The 19,478-nt window shown below is 50.0% G+C and overlaps 5 protein-coding genes across 5 annotated transcripts; 2 read left to right on the forward strand and 3 right to left on the reverse strand.

Moving 5' to 3' along the window:
• Positions 1-200: 200 nt before the first annotated feature.
• Positions 201-4,876, reverse strand: N7496_003989 (uncharacterized protein; the record flags this gene model as incomplete). The annotated part of the gene is made up of 6 exons (XM_056696920.1): positions 201-1,221; positions 1,277-1,671; positions 1,725-2,045; positions 2,107-2,392; positions 2,947-4,774; positions 4,828-4,876. The coding sequence occupies 6 exons, from the start codon at positions 4,874-4,876 to the stop codon at positions 201-203; spliced, it is 3,900 nt and encodes a 1,299-aa protein (XP_056559132.1).
• Positions 4,877-5,480: 604 nt separating this feature from the next.
• On the reverse strand, positions 5,481-8,433 carry N7496_003990 (uncharacterized protein; the record flags this gene model as incomplete). The annotated part of the gene is made up of 4 exons (XM_056696921.1): positions 5,481-6,034; positions 6,100-7,352; positions 7,555-8,116; positions 8,169-8,433. The coding sequence occupies 4 exons, from the start codon at positions 8,431-8,433 to the stop codon at positions 5,481-5,483; spliced, it is 2,634 nt and encodes an 877-aa protein (XP_056559133.1).
• A 283-nt stretch (positions 8,434-8,716) lies between these two features.
• N7496_003991 (5'-methylthioadenosine/S-adenosylhomocysteine nucleosidase family protein) lies at positions 8,717-11,490 on the forward strand (the record flags this gene model as incomplete). Its single annotated transcript, XM_056696922.1, has 3 exons — positions 8,717-8,923; positions 8,990-9,468; positions 9,528-11,490. The coding sequence occupies 3 exons, from the start codon at positions 8,717-8,719 to the stop codon at positions 11,488-11,490; spliced, it is 2,649 nt and encodes an 882-aa protein (XP_056559134.1).
• A 79-nt stretch (positions 11,491-11,569) lies between these two features.
• Positions 11,570-12,409, reverse strand: N7496_003992 (uncharacterized protein; the record flags this gene model as incomplete). Its single annotated transcript, XM_056696923.1, has 2 exons — positions 11,570-12,021; positions 12,079-12,409. The coding sequence occupies 2 exons, from the start codon at positions 12,407-12,409 to the stop codon at positions 11,570-11,572; spliced, it is 783 nt and encodes a 260-aa protein (XP_056559135.1).
• Positions 12,410-13,460: 1,051 nt separating this feature from the next.
• Positions 13,461-18,429, forward strand: N7496_003993 (ATP-binding cassette glutathione S-conjugate transporter YCF1; the record flags this gene model as incomplete). Its single annotated transcript, XM_056696924.1, has 6 exons — positions 13,461-13,754; positions 13,829-17,583; positions 17,642-17,796; positions 17,859-17,927; positions 17,995-18,086; positions 18,163-18,429. The coding sequence occupies 6 exons, from the start codon at positions 13,461-13,463 to the stop codon at positions 18,427-18,429; spliced, it is 4,632 nt and encodes a 1,543-aa protein (XP_056559136.1).
• Positions 18,430-19,478: the final 1,049 nt, after the last annotated feature.

Here is a 19,478-nt window from a genome sequence, read left to right on the forward strand (position 1 = left end):
ATAGAGTAAGTGATATCATATGAATTTATTTGAATTGAATAATCTAACGATATTCCCATTATCAATAGACTTTATAAGAATAACGGTACATCGTACACAGAATGATAATCTCGGCTTCGTGCCGGTCCATGATTCTCACCGCAAATTCCAACAACGATAAAGATCAATCCCACATAAGACATAAAATACACTTTCCAGAATCAGAGCATCTGACTCAACGAATCCATATCCCGGCCATAGATAAACCGCTTGCGTTTGCCCGTGATAGGGTTGCGCACTTCTTCGAATACTTGATCGGACTGATCACTCTCCTTATTCGGGGGTCTCTGCAGTGCGGCTGGCACTGAGGTATGCATGGAGGGAGATGCAGCTGTCCTCGGGGTGATGAAGAAGTTTCGCATTCCCGTATCCTTGTTCACAGTGAACTTGGCTTTGGGACCGGCCTTGGGTGCTGGCTGTTTCTTCTCTGCAGCTCTCCGGTCACTCGGACTCTCATGGGCTGACACGTACAGAACATGTCTTTCCACGTTGCGTCTATCGAGTTGCTCACGCTTGACCTGGCTGATGAATTTGACATCGTTGTCAGGGCTCGTGAGACACATTGCCTGTTGGGAACTCCTCGGTTTGTTTGCGCTGTTTTGATCCAGCGAGGCGAGAGGCGAACGGCGAGATTTCTTCTTCGGTGCCGGATTCGAGATGGCGGGTGATATCAACGGTTTGGTGCGTGCGGGGAGGATATTTTCCCATGAGCTCTCGGAAATGTGGTCCACGTCTGCGAATTGTACATCTTCCTTGGGTGACAAAACCGATGCCGAAGCCGAGGGCAACTGCTTGTTGGCCGGAACACTCTTGAAACTGGCAAGTTCGACTATCACCGGCTCTGTTGAGCTTCGAGGCTTCCAGCATTGGATTGAACGATCGTACATCTCTTTGAACCACTCTGCTCGAGTGGTGTTTGTAAACCAGTCATGCCGCAATGCCTTATTCACATCCATGCGCTTGGTCTCGTCCTGAACAAGCAATCTGCGAACAAAGTCTCTGGGCTGTGGACTAATCTCAAGTGCTCTCATGTCCAGATCTAGGTTCACCAGATCGCTTGTGGTGGACCTCAATTCATTCTCGAATGGCGTGTCACCCATCAATAGAACCGCGGTGACACAGCCCAAGGACCACATGTCAACAGCTTTGGTGTAGCCTTGTGTGCTGTTGTGCATCAACTCTCTGTTCAAAGAGTCAGAACATAGACTTTGTTCTTGCGTTATAGGATCATACATACGGTGCGCAATAGTCGGGAGTACCGACAACGCTCGACATTCGCTGACTAGACTGGTTCACCAGCCGAGCACATCCAAAGTCAGCCAAAACAACCCTTCTGCCGACTTCGTGAGAGGCCATGAGGATATTGTCAGGCTTGACATCTCGATGTACGATGTTTTGGTCATGCAGGTACTCCAGAGCAAGCAAGACCTGTCGTATGATCAACGCAGCAGTCGTCTCTTCGAGGGGTCCTTTATTTCGAACGAAAGAGAAAAGGTCGCCACATGTCACAAGTTCGGTGAACATGTAGCTACCTGGATCAGTACCAGCCTTGATCACAGGTAGTGCTGGCATCGGACTCACATTGTATTGCCGGACCGAATAATCTTTTCGGCTGCGATAATGTTTGGCTGGCTATTATTAGCCTCGCATCTAAAACGTGTAGGGAGACAAGAGAGTATACTCACATGAGATAATTCTGCGAGAAGAAGCGACTCTCGCTGCTGCATGGCTAGCTTTCCTACGACAAATCTTTCCAACACAGAACTCTTGCCTGTCATGGATGTAGACTCCAAAGGCCCATGTTTCGCAAAGAACTTGGACTTCATATCTTCGCCCAAGCCCTCCCGTGCCCTAGCTTGAGCCTGAAACTCGGCTTTGGCAGCTTGAAGATCGATAATTTTGCAGGCGAATTGCTGTCCAGTGTTCACTTTGAAGGCCATGTGGACTCTCCCATAAGCACCTGAGCCAAGCATACGCTGCGTAATGACATAGCTCTTCTGGAAGCTCTGGAGAACCACATTAGCAAAGAAAATCCATTTGATAAGACCAACCTTTTGGAAACCCTACCCGCATCTCAAGCTGCTGCAACTGGGTGAACTTGTTCTCGTTCTCGGGATCAGCAGACTTAAATCGAATATGGATTTCGCCAGCTACCCTGAGGATATCACCGTCACTTAGAAGAAAGCTGCCCTTGCCTTTACCCATCCGATAATCATTCCAAAAAGTCCCGTTCATCGAAAGATCCTCGGCGTACACCAGTGGCGGTACCTCTTGTAAGTTATCTTGGTCAAAGAGGATGGTATAAATGCGTATATGCTTGTTCGAGACATAAGGATTGGTGAGATGGAATGAACTATGGATATAGAAAGAGGTTAGGTCAATTTTGAGAACTCAAGGAATAGACGGGGTTTGTAGATAGTACCATCTTTTTGCATCTCGTCCAATGAACACCTCCTCGTTGCTGTAGACCTCAAGCGGTCGACTGGTTTGGTGAGTGGTAGCGTCCCAGAGGCTCAAGGTACCAACGCATATGCCAGGATCATTTATCCTGGGGCTTGAAGAGAGCAAAGAGCGCATTTCAGCCGTAGAGGGTTAAGAAAGGTGACGTGAGGGAAGAAAGAAGTTGTATGAGATGAGAGATTGGAGACCCCCATCGTTTACCATCACGAGACTGCATGTGACCTACGACCTAGACAAGACTCTAGTTTGTTTGCTTGCTGGGCTTAAATGCTTTGACCAGTTGGTATATTCCGTTTCTATTGACAGGTTTTGTGCAATGATACAATATTCGATGCAAGTGAATGTTGGAAGAGCTTCAACAGAATATACAGCATACCAGTCATCTAGTTCCCCTGCATCCTTCGAAAGCGCTCTTCCGCGGCCCTCGCTCGCCTTTCTCTTTCTAACCTCATCCTCATCTCCGGTGTCATACCTCGAGTCTCCTCGTCACGCTTTTCAGCTGCCGTCTTCTCCACCGCTCCCAGAGTTCGCCCGCCAGCTTTTGATATCTGCTGTGCAGCCCTCTCAGCATCTTCCTTCTTCAGACGCTCCAAACTGGCCTTGCGTCGATTGGCCTCCTCTTCTACGGCTTCCTTCCGTTCTCTCTCGGTTCGGCTGTCTGCATCTGCTTTGGAAATAGCAGCCGGAACTTTTGCTACCGTCCAATCCCATTTCGACTCCCCGAGTTCATGTCGCGCGATACGGAATGCATCCCGGGTAGAACGGTCTCCGCAAAGCTCGAACGGAGTACGGCCTTCACCATTGACAACAGTTGGGTCAGAGTTGGCTCGAGTAAGGAGAGCATTCACAACAGCAGGGGCGTTGTTGTTAGCAGCGAGATGGAGAGGGGTGGGACAGCGAAAGTTTTGAGGTAAGTCGGCAGGTTGGAAGGTGAATGAGGAAGGGACGGAGTTGTTGGATAGGTAAGACATAAGAGCGGGCACTTTGGAGCGCCGGATGAGAGCTTGAATCTGGGATGTGTGTAGTAGTGCGGCCTCCTCTTCCTTGGTCAACTTTGGCTTTTGAGGTTGTGAGCGTGGCGTGGAGGGCTTAGACTCTTCTTTTTGTTTTGCTGCTTCCGCCGCAGCTGCCAGAGCAGCCTCATCGATCTCACTGATCTTCACCCGAGTCAACTCCATAAAGCATCGCATGAGTTCTCCTTGGGTAGCTCGACGAGTATTGAAGGGGAAACCGCGCAGTCGAGTGTCATTTTGCTTAAAGACATGTCCATCATACTTCTCGAATAGAATCCTCCGGTTGGTCTTTCCTGTGGCACGAACGAACAGAAGCTCTGCGGTGTCGATCATTTGCCGCCAGTCCGCAAGAAGCTCCCGAATGTCCTTCTCCAGTGCAGCTTCGTTGTAGCGACGCAGGCTAGAACCCGCTGAATGGGCAGCTCCTCGAGTGGCATCACTGGCCGACTGGGAACCACCTTGCTTCCGTCGCGTAGTATATCGATGGAAGGTCTTGTGCGCAATGACTCTTGCCTGCCTATCCTCCACGCCTCCTTGTTTCCGGTGAATCTCTGGTGCCAGTGACACCACCATTGCCGCGAAATGGCCGCCACCAATCATACACATAAAGATGTGGGGACCAGAAGCAGAGAGATTCTTCTGAATTTGCGCATTATTGGTCCGCGCCTTGACTGGGACGAGTTGCTTCTTTCGTAGCGAGTCCACCAAGTGGGCAGGTGCATCCTGCTCGACATCTGAGAACATCGCCCTATAAATTCCCAATGACTTATTCGACGGCAAGCCCGAACTCGAGAACCAAAAGAGCGGATTCTTGGGTGACCCGCCTGTCCCGGCAGTTGTAACCTCCTCATTTGCCTCCGACAGCTTAGCTTGCTTTTTCAGCAAAGCAGTGAGCGTGGTGTCACCGTTTCCATCCGCCTCGTCCTCCTCTGATTCAGATGACTCTGATCCCGATATAGATTCGTCCAGCTCTCCAACTGCCTTTACGAACTGAATCTCGTCGAGGGGCGCATTGCCGCGGAGTTGTGCTTTGATGTTATAGCGGTGGTGATCGGAGCGAACGTGGCTACGTTGCTCTTGCACATTGAGATAGGTGACTTTGCAGAGGGAGCATAGTGTTGATGTTGCAATCGCCGATTCTTGCGCTGCGATCTCTGGATTTTTTGTGGTGGCTTCGGAGACCTGTTGGGCTTGTTCGGCGACAGGCTGGTTCGCGGTTTTTGCGCTTAGAGTCGCAAGAAGCTCAGGCGGAAGGTCATAAACTGCGCAGGTTAGAAGGCATACGTCACGGGGAAGTAAATAAAGAGTTACACACCATAGAGAGGTCTCTTCAAAAGCTCCTCCAAGCGACTGGAATCCCCCATGGTAGCAGGGAGTTTGTAAGTGAGCTGAAATGGAATGTTGGCTGCCCCTCCAAATGACGCCAATAAAGTGGGCTCTTACCGCCTTAAGAATGCGGGAGGCGGTAGCTTCCAGGATGCTTCGAGAATCTTTAGATTGTCTGGACCTACTTAAACTTAAACTTAAGGCAGGAAAAGTTAGGCTTAGTCACTGATACAGATGAACCATCACAATGAGTCATATTGATTATCTGCTCAGCCTCAATTTCTCCAGCGCAGGACCCGTCTTCGGTGGCTGTACCTCGTAACCGCCCATGGCTACGCTACGACCAAGACGGTGCCCGACCGTCCAGACCAACTATCTGACTCACTGGCCATTCTCCAGGGCAAGAATCTTCGATAGCTGAAGTGCTCACGAGCACTAGTTGATTCTAAATATTTTCCGTGGCAGACTGCAATATTTCGATTCATCCCGGATATCACGAGGGTATCCATATTCAATCTACAATTCTGCGTCTAATGTCCCTGTCAGATACAAATGGATCCATTCCATCATTGCAAGTTCCTCAGCTGCATATTGTCAAAGTAATAAAAATGGTGCCCATGATGTATTTCTGGTCTATCGGTGTCACTGTCCCCCGCTAGACTCATACATCCATTCCACATCTTGAAGAAACGGTGAAGTTATAGACGTATCATCTGGATCACTTTGCTGGCTCTCTCCTACGGTCTCTGGCACAGAGTTATACTGATACTCTTCTTCAAAATCATTGTCCTGACCCCCTTCTTCAAAATCGTCATACCAACTCGGCCCTTCAAAATCGTCGGGACCCTGCCAAGGAGGATCAAGTACGCTGCTGGCCACATATGGAGTCATGACGTTTGTTGTGAAACGGGGACATTCCAGAATCAAGTTGCGGAGCTCTGGAATGGTGATTCTCGTGGAAGGATCGCGTTCAAAAATGCGGCTCAAGATAAAAACTCCCTCGGTGGAGAGAGGCAGGATGGATTGAAGAAAGAGGGGGTCCTTTATGTAGGCCCTATACGTGGAATCCTCCAAGGATGCACGTTTCCATGGGTTACGGCCACAGGTGAGGTTGACTAGGATCACACCAAGGCTCCAAACATCATTGGGGGCGCTCAAGTAGGATGAATTTGGAGGTGCGTTTGCCTGCTGGCATTCTGTACAGCCAATAGTCAGTGTCCTGCATTATTATAAGTTTGGTGCAAGAGAGAGCCATTCTTACCGGGCGACATATAGAACGTCGAACCACAGCCAAAATCGGAGGTGGAGTAGTCCTCCGTAGCGAGGCTGAAGTCACCGATCTTGACGGTCATGCCCCCGTCTGCAACGTAGATATTCTCAGCTTTAAGGTTTCTGTGGTAGATTCCAACTGAGTGGCAGAACTGGACAGCATCAAGTATCTGTATGAAGACACGCTTCACCAAGGGATCGTTGCCCACATAGTTGCCTTTGTCTACTATGTTTTCGAACAAGTCCCCTTCCGGGAGGAACTCGAGCACGACATAGGTGCAATCGGTAGAATCCATGATACGAACCAAAGAAACCACATTAGGATGCTGGCTAGCGCGATGGTGGAGCCTTATCTCCCTCTGTTGAAATTTTAACACACGAAGGCTTTGGTCAGTCTTGCTTAGGGCCTTGACCATATATTGAATTTGCGTCTGAATGTCCACGGCACTGTAAAAAGCACCTTGATATTCCACGGCCAGTACACCCGTCAACTCCAGCCGGTTGGCCAGAATGAGACCCAGACGGTGTTCAGCGAAGGAGGAGAAAGAAGTCAGTGAATTCAACCAATCACTTGTACCTATTTGCCCTAAGGAATCATGGGGCATTTGACTGATAAGGTCTTCTGTCAGTAGTTGTTGTTGCTGCTGCTCCTGCTCGTGCATCGGATGAGCTGGTTCTCCGGACTCCGAGTCTGCAATGCTCTCCGGATCCGTGGCTAGATGCGACTCTCCCGACGAGGTCGCTGAGGGTTCTGACCAGCAACTATTAACGTCAAAATATGGATGTTCGTCAAAAAATTCCCCGTATTCTTCTTCTTCATCGTCGTCATCAATCTCCAACCCTTCCCTCGGTGCCCATGGCAATGATCGCAACGAGAACGAGTGAACATGCTCAGCAGTGTGATCAAGGACAGCCGTTTGATCATCACTCTGGAAACCGCAAAGTGGACAAACGGATATTTCGAAAGGAACTTTACGCCGCCATGACGAAAGCAACATAGGTATCTGACTTGGCTTAATTCCTTTGCTATGCTGCTGCTCAAGATGCGCAGTAAAATCGGCTGGGTCTCTGAAGGTGGCATAGATGTTTTTTTGGGAGCACGCATGGCATACCCATTGGACCGTGTCTCCATGTTCTTCGCCCATATGGCTCAGCCAGGTCTCTTTAGTCGTATAAAACATGTCTGCCTGGGGACAGTCCTCAACAATACATGTATATGGTAGGACATCTCCCATCAGATGTTTCCTGTTCGGAGAGGCATCACAATGAGCTTGAGCATTTATATTCGGCGGTACATACTTACTTCCAGTGACTCCCGCGCCCAATTGAAACTGGAAGGGACTGGCAGCAACAAGGACATGTGAAAACCATGTGATTATCATGAAGAGGTGGGCACTTTGGGTATGTGATTCGAGAGCTTGTAACTGACACGACTGTTGTTGCAGACCTCATTACCTGTGCAGACGGGATCTCAATTTTCTCATCCACCACCGTGGCAGTTGTTGTACTCTGAGCTTGCGGGTCATCCTTAGCAAGAGTATTCTCCTCGTCCATAAGGGAGGCCGTTTGAGCAAGATCGAAATGCCTTGAGTGCTTTACCAACCCGAATTTTCCCCTTGGCGTGTTTTTTGGGTGTCCCGAATTGTTCTCTAGTTTCTGAGCGTGTTGTTGAGCGTATATGAAGCGATTGCGTCGCTTCAAGTTCGCATGGATGAGCCGTAATTGAATTGGGCTCAATCTCGACGAGTCAAGTTGGTTTTCGCTGAAAGAGGAGCCTCCATGCTCGTCAGGTCGCACCAGGATGAGAAACTCAAGGTGTCGGCGCAGGGAACGAATCTGTGGACCGTCGGGATCAAACAAACTGTCTGCTTTTTGAAGTCGGGACCTGGTTCCGGCTTTTCGGATGGCAACTGTCAGCCTTGTGAGTTGGTTCAGACTGTCTTCAACATCCTTCATTTTGGCCGATTCCTGGCCGGATAGCTCTGCAACAGTCTCTTCAATCTCGAGACCTAAGATACAGCATCAGATACAGTTATCTGCGGTGTTGATAGAATTTCATACATCCGTCTATGCATTTTTGCAACAGAATCTGCAACATCAACAAGAGGTTCAGCAAGATGGTATGTGCTTCCGGGTTAGCACGTAGCCGATGATCCAGTGAGGCTTTTCCCGTGCTTGAGGCGCCAGCGCCCATGGCCCACAGATTGAAGTCTGCGAGTCTATTCTCAGCCCATTCTTGTTGCATTAGCCGTGGGACTGTTATAGCCGTCCTCAAGATGTGATGACATGCAGTGGCGGCTTCAAAGATCGTAGAAGCTTCCGCCATGGTGGGCGTTGCTCCTCACGGCAATGCACCCACCGTGGATAAACGAAGGATTCGGTGTAGAATTTTGGAAATCGCTCACTGCCATCCGCATTGCCCCAGCAAGAAGAATGCGCCTGCTTATCTACAGCTTGGTGGCAGGTACCCCGCAGCGCCTAAAGAGGCTGACCTGAGATCTTTCCACACGTGATTGGACAAGCGTCGCTGTCGCTTTCAGCTTCCTTCCCCTTCTTCATAGAAACTGCTGATTTCCCTCAGGGGGTAAGCGTGGGCAGTATTCGCCAGAATGGATGATATCCATGATCTGTGTCGGGGTGTCTTTCCTTGGATCAGCAACCAAGCAACATGTCTCGGCCTGGAAACGCAGGATAACAGGTTCGCTCAGCTGGGCGGGGAACTCTTCATCTTGACTCAACAAATCCCCTTCTCACGCCATAAAGGAAAAGGTTCCAAGCTAGTCAAGGTTGCAGTGCTCGTTAACAAAGCTTGTTCTGTAAGTGAGTATTCATCCGCTATGGAGATGTAACCCAAACTTACCACTGGCAACACCGGTCAATAGGTCCCGAGAACCAAGCATGTCGGAGAGAATGAGCTGTTTAATGCGCTTTGGAGGATACTAGAGTGCAAGGATTCAAACACGCCTGTTGAGAAAACACTCATTCGCGATGTCCGACGCAGCCTGCTGCAGTTCGTCAAGGAAAACCCCGAGTATCCTTCTCTCCTACGGTTCATCATGGATTGCCTACACGTAACGGACTCTTCAGATGGACTTCCTGATGAGCATCTACGTCTGCATAGTAATGACACCAAGTATCCCACGCAAATAAACAATACTCTCTATACCCAACTTCGAATTCACTCATCCTGCTCGTGTGGCACTCAACACCTTGAATGCCCACGGCTACGACTGGATCCTGGCCACGATAAGCAAGATGATGCAAATATTCCATTCGATGTATTGTTTGCGGCAGACTCTACGTCACCTCATACAATCAATCCTCAACTCCGGTGGAAAGAGGTGAATGTATCGGTTGCTAGGTATGGACAGTCTGAAAACACGCCAGAGAAAGGTGAACCTTCAAATAGCTAACTTTCAGCTTCCCATGTGCTGAAAGACGAAACAAAACACCACGGAAGAAGCAAGTTTCATTTTCATTCCAGGCCTCGAGAGTGTCGCCTAGCGCCCAAAGCAAGTTGCCATTCCCAACTGGCCTCCAAAGACTCGGACTCGGAGAGTTTTGCAGGTTGATCAGAAATGAAAAGACTACACCAATTCACTTGCATGTTGATGACAACGTATTGAAGCTCGCCGACACTGTTCAAGATAACCCTTGGCGAAGCTTTCTCCCCTTGGCGAGTGTGCCTCTAGCAGAATGGCTGGAACAGACAGTGCACCTGTCCAACAGGGTCAAGATTACGCTCGCATATACAATTGCGAGATCAGTGTGGCAGTACTACAATTCTTACTGGATGGCCAGTCCATGGACGCACGACAATATCCAAATGATGAAGGAAAAAGTCAGTGATCGAAACCACATCCGACCACATCCCTATTTCACCACGAAGCTTCGCAAATTCAAAGGCCAAGTATTGGACTACTGCATCGCAGACGACCTCTTTCATATGTATCCCAGTATTCTCGCGTTGGGGGTTATCCTTATTGAAATTGCAACCAAGCAACCATTCAGACCTGAGAGCTCTCATTACCCCTGGGATGAAACCACGATCAATGATTATTACGAGTGGGCATGGACCACGGCGAATGGCAGTAATTTAGGAAATATGATTGGAGCTGCTTATGAGGCGGTGGTAAACAACTGTCTTGATGCCGAACTATTCAGAGATGGTCCTACTGACCCGTCAAGACTCGACGAAGATCTTGAAATAAGACAGTCACGTCTCTACGAGAAAGTTGTGCTGCCTCTTCAGGATCTCTATCACGCATATAGAGACGACTGGGAGATTCAGGAGCTTCCCAAGCCAGAAGTTCTAATCTCTCCATCTCAGGCCCAACATACCAGACCGGCCAATCGATCCCAATTCACCATCGCCATTTTCTGTGCGTTACCCTTGGAAGCAGACGCCGTCAGCGAGTTGTTCGATGAAATATTGAACGAAGAAATCGAGAACTTCCGCAAAGCAGTCGGAGACGACAATACGTACACCCTAGGCAGAATCTTGCACCATAACGTCGTTCTCGTCCATATGGCTGGTATGGGAAAGGGTGCCGCAACTCAAGCGGCTTCGAGTATACGAGCCAGCTATCCAGAGATCAAGCTTGCGCTTGTGATTGGAGTCTGCGCGGGGGTTCCATCATATTCGGCCGGAAAGGACGATCTTATCCTCGGCGACGTTGTGATCAGTGATGGAATTGTACAATATGACTTTGGAAGGCGATTCCCGGATACCTTTCTAAGCAAAGCCAGACCGGAGGTGGCTGGCCCCAAGCTTCGAGGTTTGTTGGCTAAATTGAAGGGAGTACGAGGGCGAGAACGCATTGAGACGAGGCTATCTAGGCATCTCAGCGTCTTGCAGGATAAGCTTGGTTCCCAGAGAGCTGGTTACCCAGGCATGGGCAAAGACGAGTTGTTTCAATCCGCCTATCGACACAAGCATCAGGATCCAGCAGCCTGCCACTTATGTAGTTCTTGTCAAGGCGGGACAGATCCAGTATGCGAAGAAGCACGATTACTGACTTGTCAACGGCTTGGATGTCAGAAGGGGTCTTTGGTCCCGCGCAAGCGACTGCAGGACGCCTCTGCGAAAAGTTGCCCCCCAAGACCTATAATCCACTTCGGACTCGTTGGCTCTGGAGATACGGTCATGAAATCCGGGCAACATCGTGATGAAACTGCGATCCAGCATAACCTCATCGCTTTTGAGATGGAGGCTTCTGGGGTTTGGGAACTTTTGCCGTGCCTTGTCATCAAAGGCGTGTGCGATTATGCCGACAGCCATAAGAATAAAGACTGGCAACACTATGCTGCTGCGACGGCTGCGTCTTGTATGAAAGCTGTATTGGAGGAATTTCCGATAGGCGAATGGTTAGTCATGGCCTAGTCGGTGTTATCTTGAGAGAAAATTCTGACAATGAGGCAATTCAGGTAATAGCAATCCATTTGGTCCGTACAAGGATAGATCACCAAGATTGGTGTTCCCAAATCATCTCCGCGACCTCCTTCAGCTGTTGCTGTGAGAGTTCCACATCTTTCTCCCGTGGACAGGATGATGGGCGACAGAACAGACTATCAAACGAGATGACAAGAGGATGGTGACTAACGTTGATCTGGTTTCCTCGCTTGGTAATCCAGATCACTTGAGAGCGGTGGATGCGGTCGTTCTGATTCTCCCACTTCTCAATCCGAATTTCTGGCTGTGATCGACCGATCTGAAGTGTTAAGCATACGTTTGCTTTTCCCTCGTCAGGATTGAGCCAGAAGCGCACATCGGAGTTTAGCTTGAAGTCATTTTCCGAGAACGCTACTTCGAGAGTAACGGAGGGCGAGCGAGGTACCCCACGAGTGGTTTTGCTTGGTACCCAACCGCAGTCTGGCTGTTTTCCTCGGGACTCTGCTCTGACATCTGCATTCCCTTATACACTGAAGGAAGGGAGCAGCCCCATCGATCGTATAGCCTCCATGATCACACCGTGCATAGCGAAGGGCGCCCCACCGTGTGGAGCTGACGGCATCCTGTCCAAGAAGAGTTGTTCGTTGGTGTCAAATGAAGTGAGATATTTCGCGATGGGAGGGGTGTCTTCGTTTTCAAGATCGAAAAGGGTGTCGATGGTCTCTTTGCTGGCATGAAAGAGGAGAGATTCGCTTGCGTGGGGGGAGACTTCGAAACGAGCGGATTCGGATTCCAAGATATCGAAGAAATCTGACACCCCGTGATATGGAAATCGTTTGATCGAAGGGGGAAGATCTTTAAGGAAGCTACTACCCAGAACAAGCTCGTAGCTGCGATTTTGCATCGGCATTTTGGTGGTATTAAGATAGCAAAGGACAACGGGCAGTATATTCGGATAAAGCCAACATATATATCATTGAGGTAGAGGAAGGTGAGGTTACTTTATGATAATAGGTGACGCTTCAGTGACGATAATCTGATAAGATAGTGAGCAATAAGTAAGGAATAAGTGAGCAATGAGCGAGTACCTACTATAATAGGGTATACTTACTCTAAGCCTGAATCCGGCTATAATTATAAGCTTGGGATAGCTAGGTAAGGGTTTCTCTTAGAGGTCTCTAGAGCATCCTAGGTAGGTACGTTGAAGATACCATAATCAGCTATTAGTTTCTATCTAATTATCTGATTATACTACTTCGTTTTATTATAGTACACTAGATAACTACCGTAGACAAGCATGACCGATATGCCCATAGGTTTAAAAGACATCTAGATAATATGTCGGGAACCGACCCGATGGCTCTGGAGTGTTACAACGGTCCCGAGAGCCAGGGGAGTAGCTTAATTTAAGCCACAGATGACACGATGGAGAGCCAATGAACAAGCGAGCCCTTCGAACCATAGATGATCCAAATTGTACCATAACTAACCCCGACTCTCGTAAAAATAATTCTTCCATGTGGTTCCTGAAGCGATTCCTAATCGGGCTTAAAGAAGGCTTATCGCCGAGCGCTTGGTCCCGCTCACGTGATATCCCCGTAGTAAATGGTCTCGACTTGAATCAGTCGATATTCGGATAGTCCCAGTCTGGTCAATTAAAGACCGACTGCTGCCGGGAGATTATCTCCTCGAATCTGGTTGCACGCAATTATCAACCCCCCCAAATTGGAGGCCCCCTTGGGGAGTCATCGCGGACGTCATCAAGTGGATCGTCATTGGTTCCACTTGGGTAAGCATCCCCGACCGCCCGAGCCCCCCGTTCTGCTCGGTCTTTTAGTAAGCAGCCTCTCTGAACTTGGAAGCTCTCTAGATTCCCCGAGAATCCTTCCTTTTGCCTTTTTCACCATTCTCGCCTGTGCTCACGGAAGGAGATCCTGGGCGCGCTGTCGCTTGTCACCACCATGTTGGATGGTCATACGCAGATGGTGCTAGGGGACTCACCTTCGGGAAACCTCTCGCCGTCGCGACTCGCCTCCGCTTTCGACCACCACCAGCGAGAGGCCTTCTGCGGCGATCCGGAGGGCTGGGGTCCGCTCAGCTTGAAAGGCTTCTACCTGACTTCGTGCTTTGTGGATGTAGTTGTCGCCGTCGTCGCCGTGTGGGGTTCGTTGGCTGGTCTCGCTGCGCTTTGGATGTTACTGAAGAAGCGTGTCCCGCAACCCGTCTCCAAGAATTGGCACTTTTATGCTAAGCTGGTCCGTCGGTCCCGTTTTTCCCGAACTTCCGCATTCCTCGCGATTCTAATCATGTTTAATTCGACCTACTATAGGCTGTTCTCGCTGCTCTCATCTTCGTTACTGCCCTTCAAGCCGCCTTGCATGCCGAAACTCAACCCAAGAACTTCTTTGCCGATTTCCGATTCTGGTCCTCCCTCTTGACGCTCGGCTCGCTCGGTGTGATCTTTGCTGTGCAGTACTACGAGCATTGGCGGAGTCGGCAGCCAAATGGGGTCGTCCTGTTCTACTGGCTCTTCTTTATCATTGCCTATGCCGTCAAGCTGCAGTCGCTCGTCGCTCAGAAGACTTACCTCCAACACCTTCCAAACTTTGTCTGCGTCAACGTCGGCCTGGGCCTTTCCTTGCTAGAATTTATCCTGGAATACTTTGTTCCTAAGAAGCAAAGTGCCTATGATGCGCTCGGCGACGAAGATGAATGCCCTTACAACTATGCCGACATCTTCTCGGTCCTTACATTCGGATGGATGACGCCGATGATGAAATTTGGCTACAAGAATTATTTGACTCAGGATGATCTGTGGAACCTCCGTCGCCGCGACACTACTCGAGCAACTCTGGATGATTTGAATACTGCGTGGGAGGAGGAGCTCGAGAAGAAGAGCCCATCTCTTTGGTTGGCTCTTTTCAAGGCATTCGGTGGTCCCTACATGCGTGGCGCAATTATCAAATCGGGTAGTGACATGCTCGCTTTTGTTCAGCCCCAACTGCTGCGATACTTGATCGCTTTCATCGACTCCTACCGAAGCCCGGACCCCCAGCCAGTGATCCGCGGTGTGGCCATCGCCCTGGCAATGTTCGTGGTCTCGGTCTGCCAGACCAGCTGTCTTCACCAGTACTTCCAGCGAGCCTTCGATACTGGTATGCGGGTCAAGTCATCTCTGACTGCCCTCATCTATGCCAAGGCCTTGCGTCTTTCAAGTGAGGGTCGTGCGAGCAAGACCACTGGTGATATTGTCAACCACATGGCTGTCGACCAGCAGCGTCTTTCTGACCTGACCCAGTTCGGTACCCAGCTGCTATCGGCTCCGTTCCAGATTACGCTGTGCATGCTTTCTCTCTACCAGCTTGTGGGACCTAGCATGTTCGCGGGTGTTGGTGTCATGATTCTGATGATTCCGCTCAATGGTGTCATTGCACGGATGATGAAGAAACTGCAGATCATCCAGATGAAGAACAAGGACTCCCGAACCCGACTGATGACTGAGATTTTGAACAACATGAAGAGCATTAAGCTCTATGCTTGGAACACAGCATTCATGAACAAGCTCAGCCATATTCGAAATGACCTCGAGCTAAACACCCTCCGTAAGATTGGAGCTACGCAGTCTATCGCCAATTTCACCTGGCAGTCAACTCCTTTCCTCGTCTCCTGCTCCACCTTCACTGTGTTCGTCTTGACGAGCGATAAGCCCCTGACTACCGATATCGTCTTCCCTGCACTAACCCTCTTCAATCTCCTCACGTTCCCGCTTTCTATCTTGCCGATGGTTATTACCTCCGTCATTGAGTCTACCGTGGCTGTGAAGCGTCTTGTAGAGTACTTTACCGCGGAGGAACTCCAGACCGATAGTGTTATTTACCAGGATTCTGTGGAGCATGCAGGCGACGAGTCCGTCCGTATTCGTGACGCTACGTTCACCTGGGATCGCCACTCTGGTATTCCTGTGCTCGAGAACATCGACCTGAGTGCCCGCAAGGGTGAGCTCAGCTGTATTGTTGGACGTGTTGGCGCTGGCAAGTCTTCCCTGCTTCAGTCCATCCTTGGTGAACTATGGAAGAACCAAGGTGAAGTCGTCGTTCGTGGTCGCATCGCATATGTCGCACAAACCCCTTGGGTCATGAATGCCAGTGTTCGAGAGAACATTGTGTTCGGACATCGATGGGATCCTGCCTTCTATGATCTGACCGTGGAGGCTTGCGCTTTGCTCGATGATTTCAAGATCATGCCCGATGGTGACCAGACCGAAGTTGGAGAGCGTGGAATCTCGCTCTCTGGCGGTCAAAAGGCACGATTGACACTCGCCCGTGCGGTCTATGCTCGTGCGGATATCTACCTTCTTGATGATGTTCTCTCCGCAGTGGATCAGCACGTCGGGCGTCACATCATTAACAAGGTCCTTGGTAGCTCCGGTATCCTCAGCGGCAAGACCAGGATTCTGGCCACCAACGCGATCACTGTCCTCAAGGAGGCCGATTTCATTGGCCTTCTCCGTGACAAGACCATTATCGAAAAGGGCACTTACGAGCAGCTGATGGCCATGAAGGGCGAAATTTCAAACCTTGTCCGCACAAACCTAGCTGAATCAGACGATGAGCGTTCTGCCAGCGTCTCAGATGATAGTCTTGCTAGCCCCAACCCCTCGGAAGACACGGCCGTGATTGAGACTGGCGAAGGTTCGGATAGCGAAGATTTGGAGGAGCCTGGCTCTCTTGTTCCCATTAAGAGTCACGGCGATACCCGCAGAAGGACAAGCACCGTTACCCTCCGCCGAGCTAGCACGGCGACTTGGCAAGGCCCGCGCCGCAAGCTTGGAGACGAGGAAAACGTACTCAAGAGCAAGCAGACCCAGGAGATCGCACAGCAAGGTAAGGTCAAGTGGAGTGTCTATGGCGAGTACGCAAAGAACAGCAATATTGTTGCAGTGTCTTTCTACCTCTTCGCGCTCTTGGCGGCTCAGACTGCCCAGGTACTTGCGAACTACTGGCTTAAGAACTGGACCGACTACAACGAGTCTCATGGTCGCAATGAGAGCGTTGGCAAGTTCATTGGCATTTACTTGGCTTTCGGCCTGGGCTCCTCACTTTTGGTCATCATGCAGAACCTGATTCTGTGGATTTTCTGCTCTATCGAAGCTTCTCGCAAACTTCACGAGCGCATGGCATTTGCCATCTTCCGCTCGCCCATGAACTTCTTCGAGACTACTCCTTCTGGCCGTATCTTGAACAGATTCTCTAGCGATGTGTACCGTGTCGATGAGGTCCTTGCCCGAACCTTCAACATGCTCTTCGCCAACTCTGCTCGTGCTGTCTTCACCATGATTGTCATCTCATCCGCCACCCCGGCTTTCTTGCTGTTTATTATTCCTTTGGCCTGGGTCTATCTCAGCTACCAGAAGTACTACCTCCGGACCTCCCGTGAGCTGAAGCGTCTGGATAGTGTCACTCGCAGTCCGATCTATGCTCACTTCCAGGAGTCCCTCGGTGGTATCTCAACTATCCGTGCCTACCGCCAGGAGAACCGGTTTGCTCTCGAGAACGAGTGGCGCATGGATGCCAACCTCCGGGCTTATTTCCCATCCATCAGTGCCAACCGATGGTTGGCAGTTCGCCTCGAGTTTATTGGTTCGATCATCATTCTGGCCTCCGCTGGCCTTGCCATTATCTCTGTCGCAACTGGAAGCCTTCTCTCACCCGGTATCGTTGGTCTGGCTATGTCCTACGCTCTCCAGATCACTCAGTCTCTCAACTGGATCGTTCGCCAGACGGTCGAAGTTGAGACCAACATTGTCTCTGTTGAGCGTGTGCTCGAGTATGCGAACCTGCCCAGCGAGGCCCCCGATGTCATCTTCAAGCGCCGACCTGCCGTTGGCTGGCCCGCTCAGGGTGCTGTCACCTTCAAGAACTACAGCACCCGGTACCGCGAGGGTCTTGACTTGGTCCTCAAGGACATCAACCTTGACATCAAACCTCACGAGAAGATTGGTGTTGTCGGACGAACTGGTGCTGGCAAGAGTTCCTTGACCTTGGCTCTGTTCCGCATTATTGAGCCTACTGGTGGTACCATCAGGTAAGAGCCTTCCTGCTTCCTTCATCTCGGAACATAGCAATACTAACATTACCTAAAGTATCGACGGACTCGACGTTTCCTCCATTGGCTTGTTCGATCTCCGTGGTCGCCTTGCTATCATTCCTCAGGATCCTGCCATGTTCGAAGGCACTCTCCGTGACAACCTGGACCCGCGTCATGCCCATGACGATACTGAGCTCTGGAGCGTCTTAGGTATGATTCAAAAATCTTCTATAGCCTAGTGCCTACAAAACTCGGGCTTACACTCAATCTAGATCACGCCAAACTCAAGGACCACGTTACCAGCATGGAAGGCCAACTCGATGCCCAAATTCAAGAAGGAGGTAAGAATTGCTCTCCTTTTCGATCACGAGTGACTACAGTATAAACCTAACACTTTCTGCCTGACAGGATCCAACTTGAGTCAGGGTCAACGCCAGCTGGTCTCTCTTGCTCGGGCCTTGCTTACACCTAGCAACATCCTTGTTCTGGATGAGGCAACGGTAAGATTGCTGCCCACTTTCCACTCTCTTTTTTACCAGCCTGAGGCAGCACCAGCTAACAATCGTAATCCTCCAGGCCGCGGTTGACGTGGAGACGGACGCGCTGCTTCAGCGCACTCTGCGTAGCAGTATCTTCCAGGATCGAACGATCATCACTATCGCTCATCGCATCAACACGATTATCGACTCGGATCGCATCGTTGTCCTGGACAAGGGCCAGGTGGCGGAATTCGACACTCCAGCCAACCTGATCAAGCAGGGTGGTCGCTTCTACGAGCTCGCCAAGGAGGCTGGTCTGCTTGACAGCGATGGTCTCGCCAGTTCTTCTTCGCAAATAGCCTAACCGCCAATCGATTGTAAATAACCCCGACGAGCTTTCTCCTCCTATCCTACGGCGGCGACAAATCTGGAAGGGGTTGGGCTCCTGCCAGCCTGTCATGCACATCCGGATGCAAGAGCACTTCGCAACTATGAGTGGCTCGGGGAATCCGGGCCTACTCTGGAGCCCTTCGGGTCGATCTGGATGAGCGTGAATGCTGATTGTTGGATTGCCACGCCGCCTGCATGGATCATGCCCTCTTCCTCCGTCTTCGCCGTTCCAATGCACAGCTGTTGCCCCCCTATCTGTGGCGCAGACTGGGCCTGTCCCTCTTTGTCTAATTGTTCCCATTTTTTGTATGTATCAATGGCAAACTCAATCTGTTTCGCTGGGACACCCCTGACAGATGTGGAGTGGGGGGGAAAGGAGGGGGCAAACTCTGAGGGAAAAGCAGTGTGTAAATGTAAAGAATAAAAGTTTTTTCTTGAATTTCTTACGCAGGCAAGATTTCCTTAGCCTCCGGTGTTTGAGATATTTTGTGCCTCGATGCAACATAATTAGAAGCCAGGTGATTGCAATCTTGAGATTGATTCGAAGATGCTTTGTTTTTTTGCTCATTTGCTTTTTGGTGAATGTCATGATTAACATCGTTTCTCTCTTCTAACGAACTAAATTCTCCGTAGTTTTACATGTCTATCCTTCAATTTTGGGCTTGTTCCGGTCGCGATTGGGTTCGGTTACAACGATCATGTTTGCTTTTGCTCGTGATGTCGTGATCTACATCATTTCTCTCTTTCTGTAACGAACTAAATCCTCCATCATCTCCATTCCTATCTTTCAATCGTGTGTGTTTTCGTTGTCGCCATTGGATTCGGTTGCAGAACCGACTTTGCTTTTGCTGATTGATAACCCTCTTGTGGTATCATCCGAGTCTAAATGGGTGCCAATATGTCGGGATGAAAAAGAAAGGAAAAAACGGAAAAGAAAAGGCCGGTTTCGCATCGTGCTAGGTACCGAGGGAGGGGCAGCAGGATTCTTAGCTTCTATACCTATACATTATGACATAACTGCTT

The sequence above is a fragment of the Penicillium cataractarum genome (genome assembly GCF_028827025.1).
Source record: "Penicillium cataractarum strain IBT 29864 chromosome Unknown utg000002l, whole genome shotgun sequence".
NCBI lineage: Eukaryota > Fungi > Ascomycota > Eurotiomycetes > Eurotiales > Aspergillaceae > Penicillium > Penicillium cataractarum.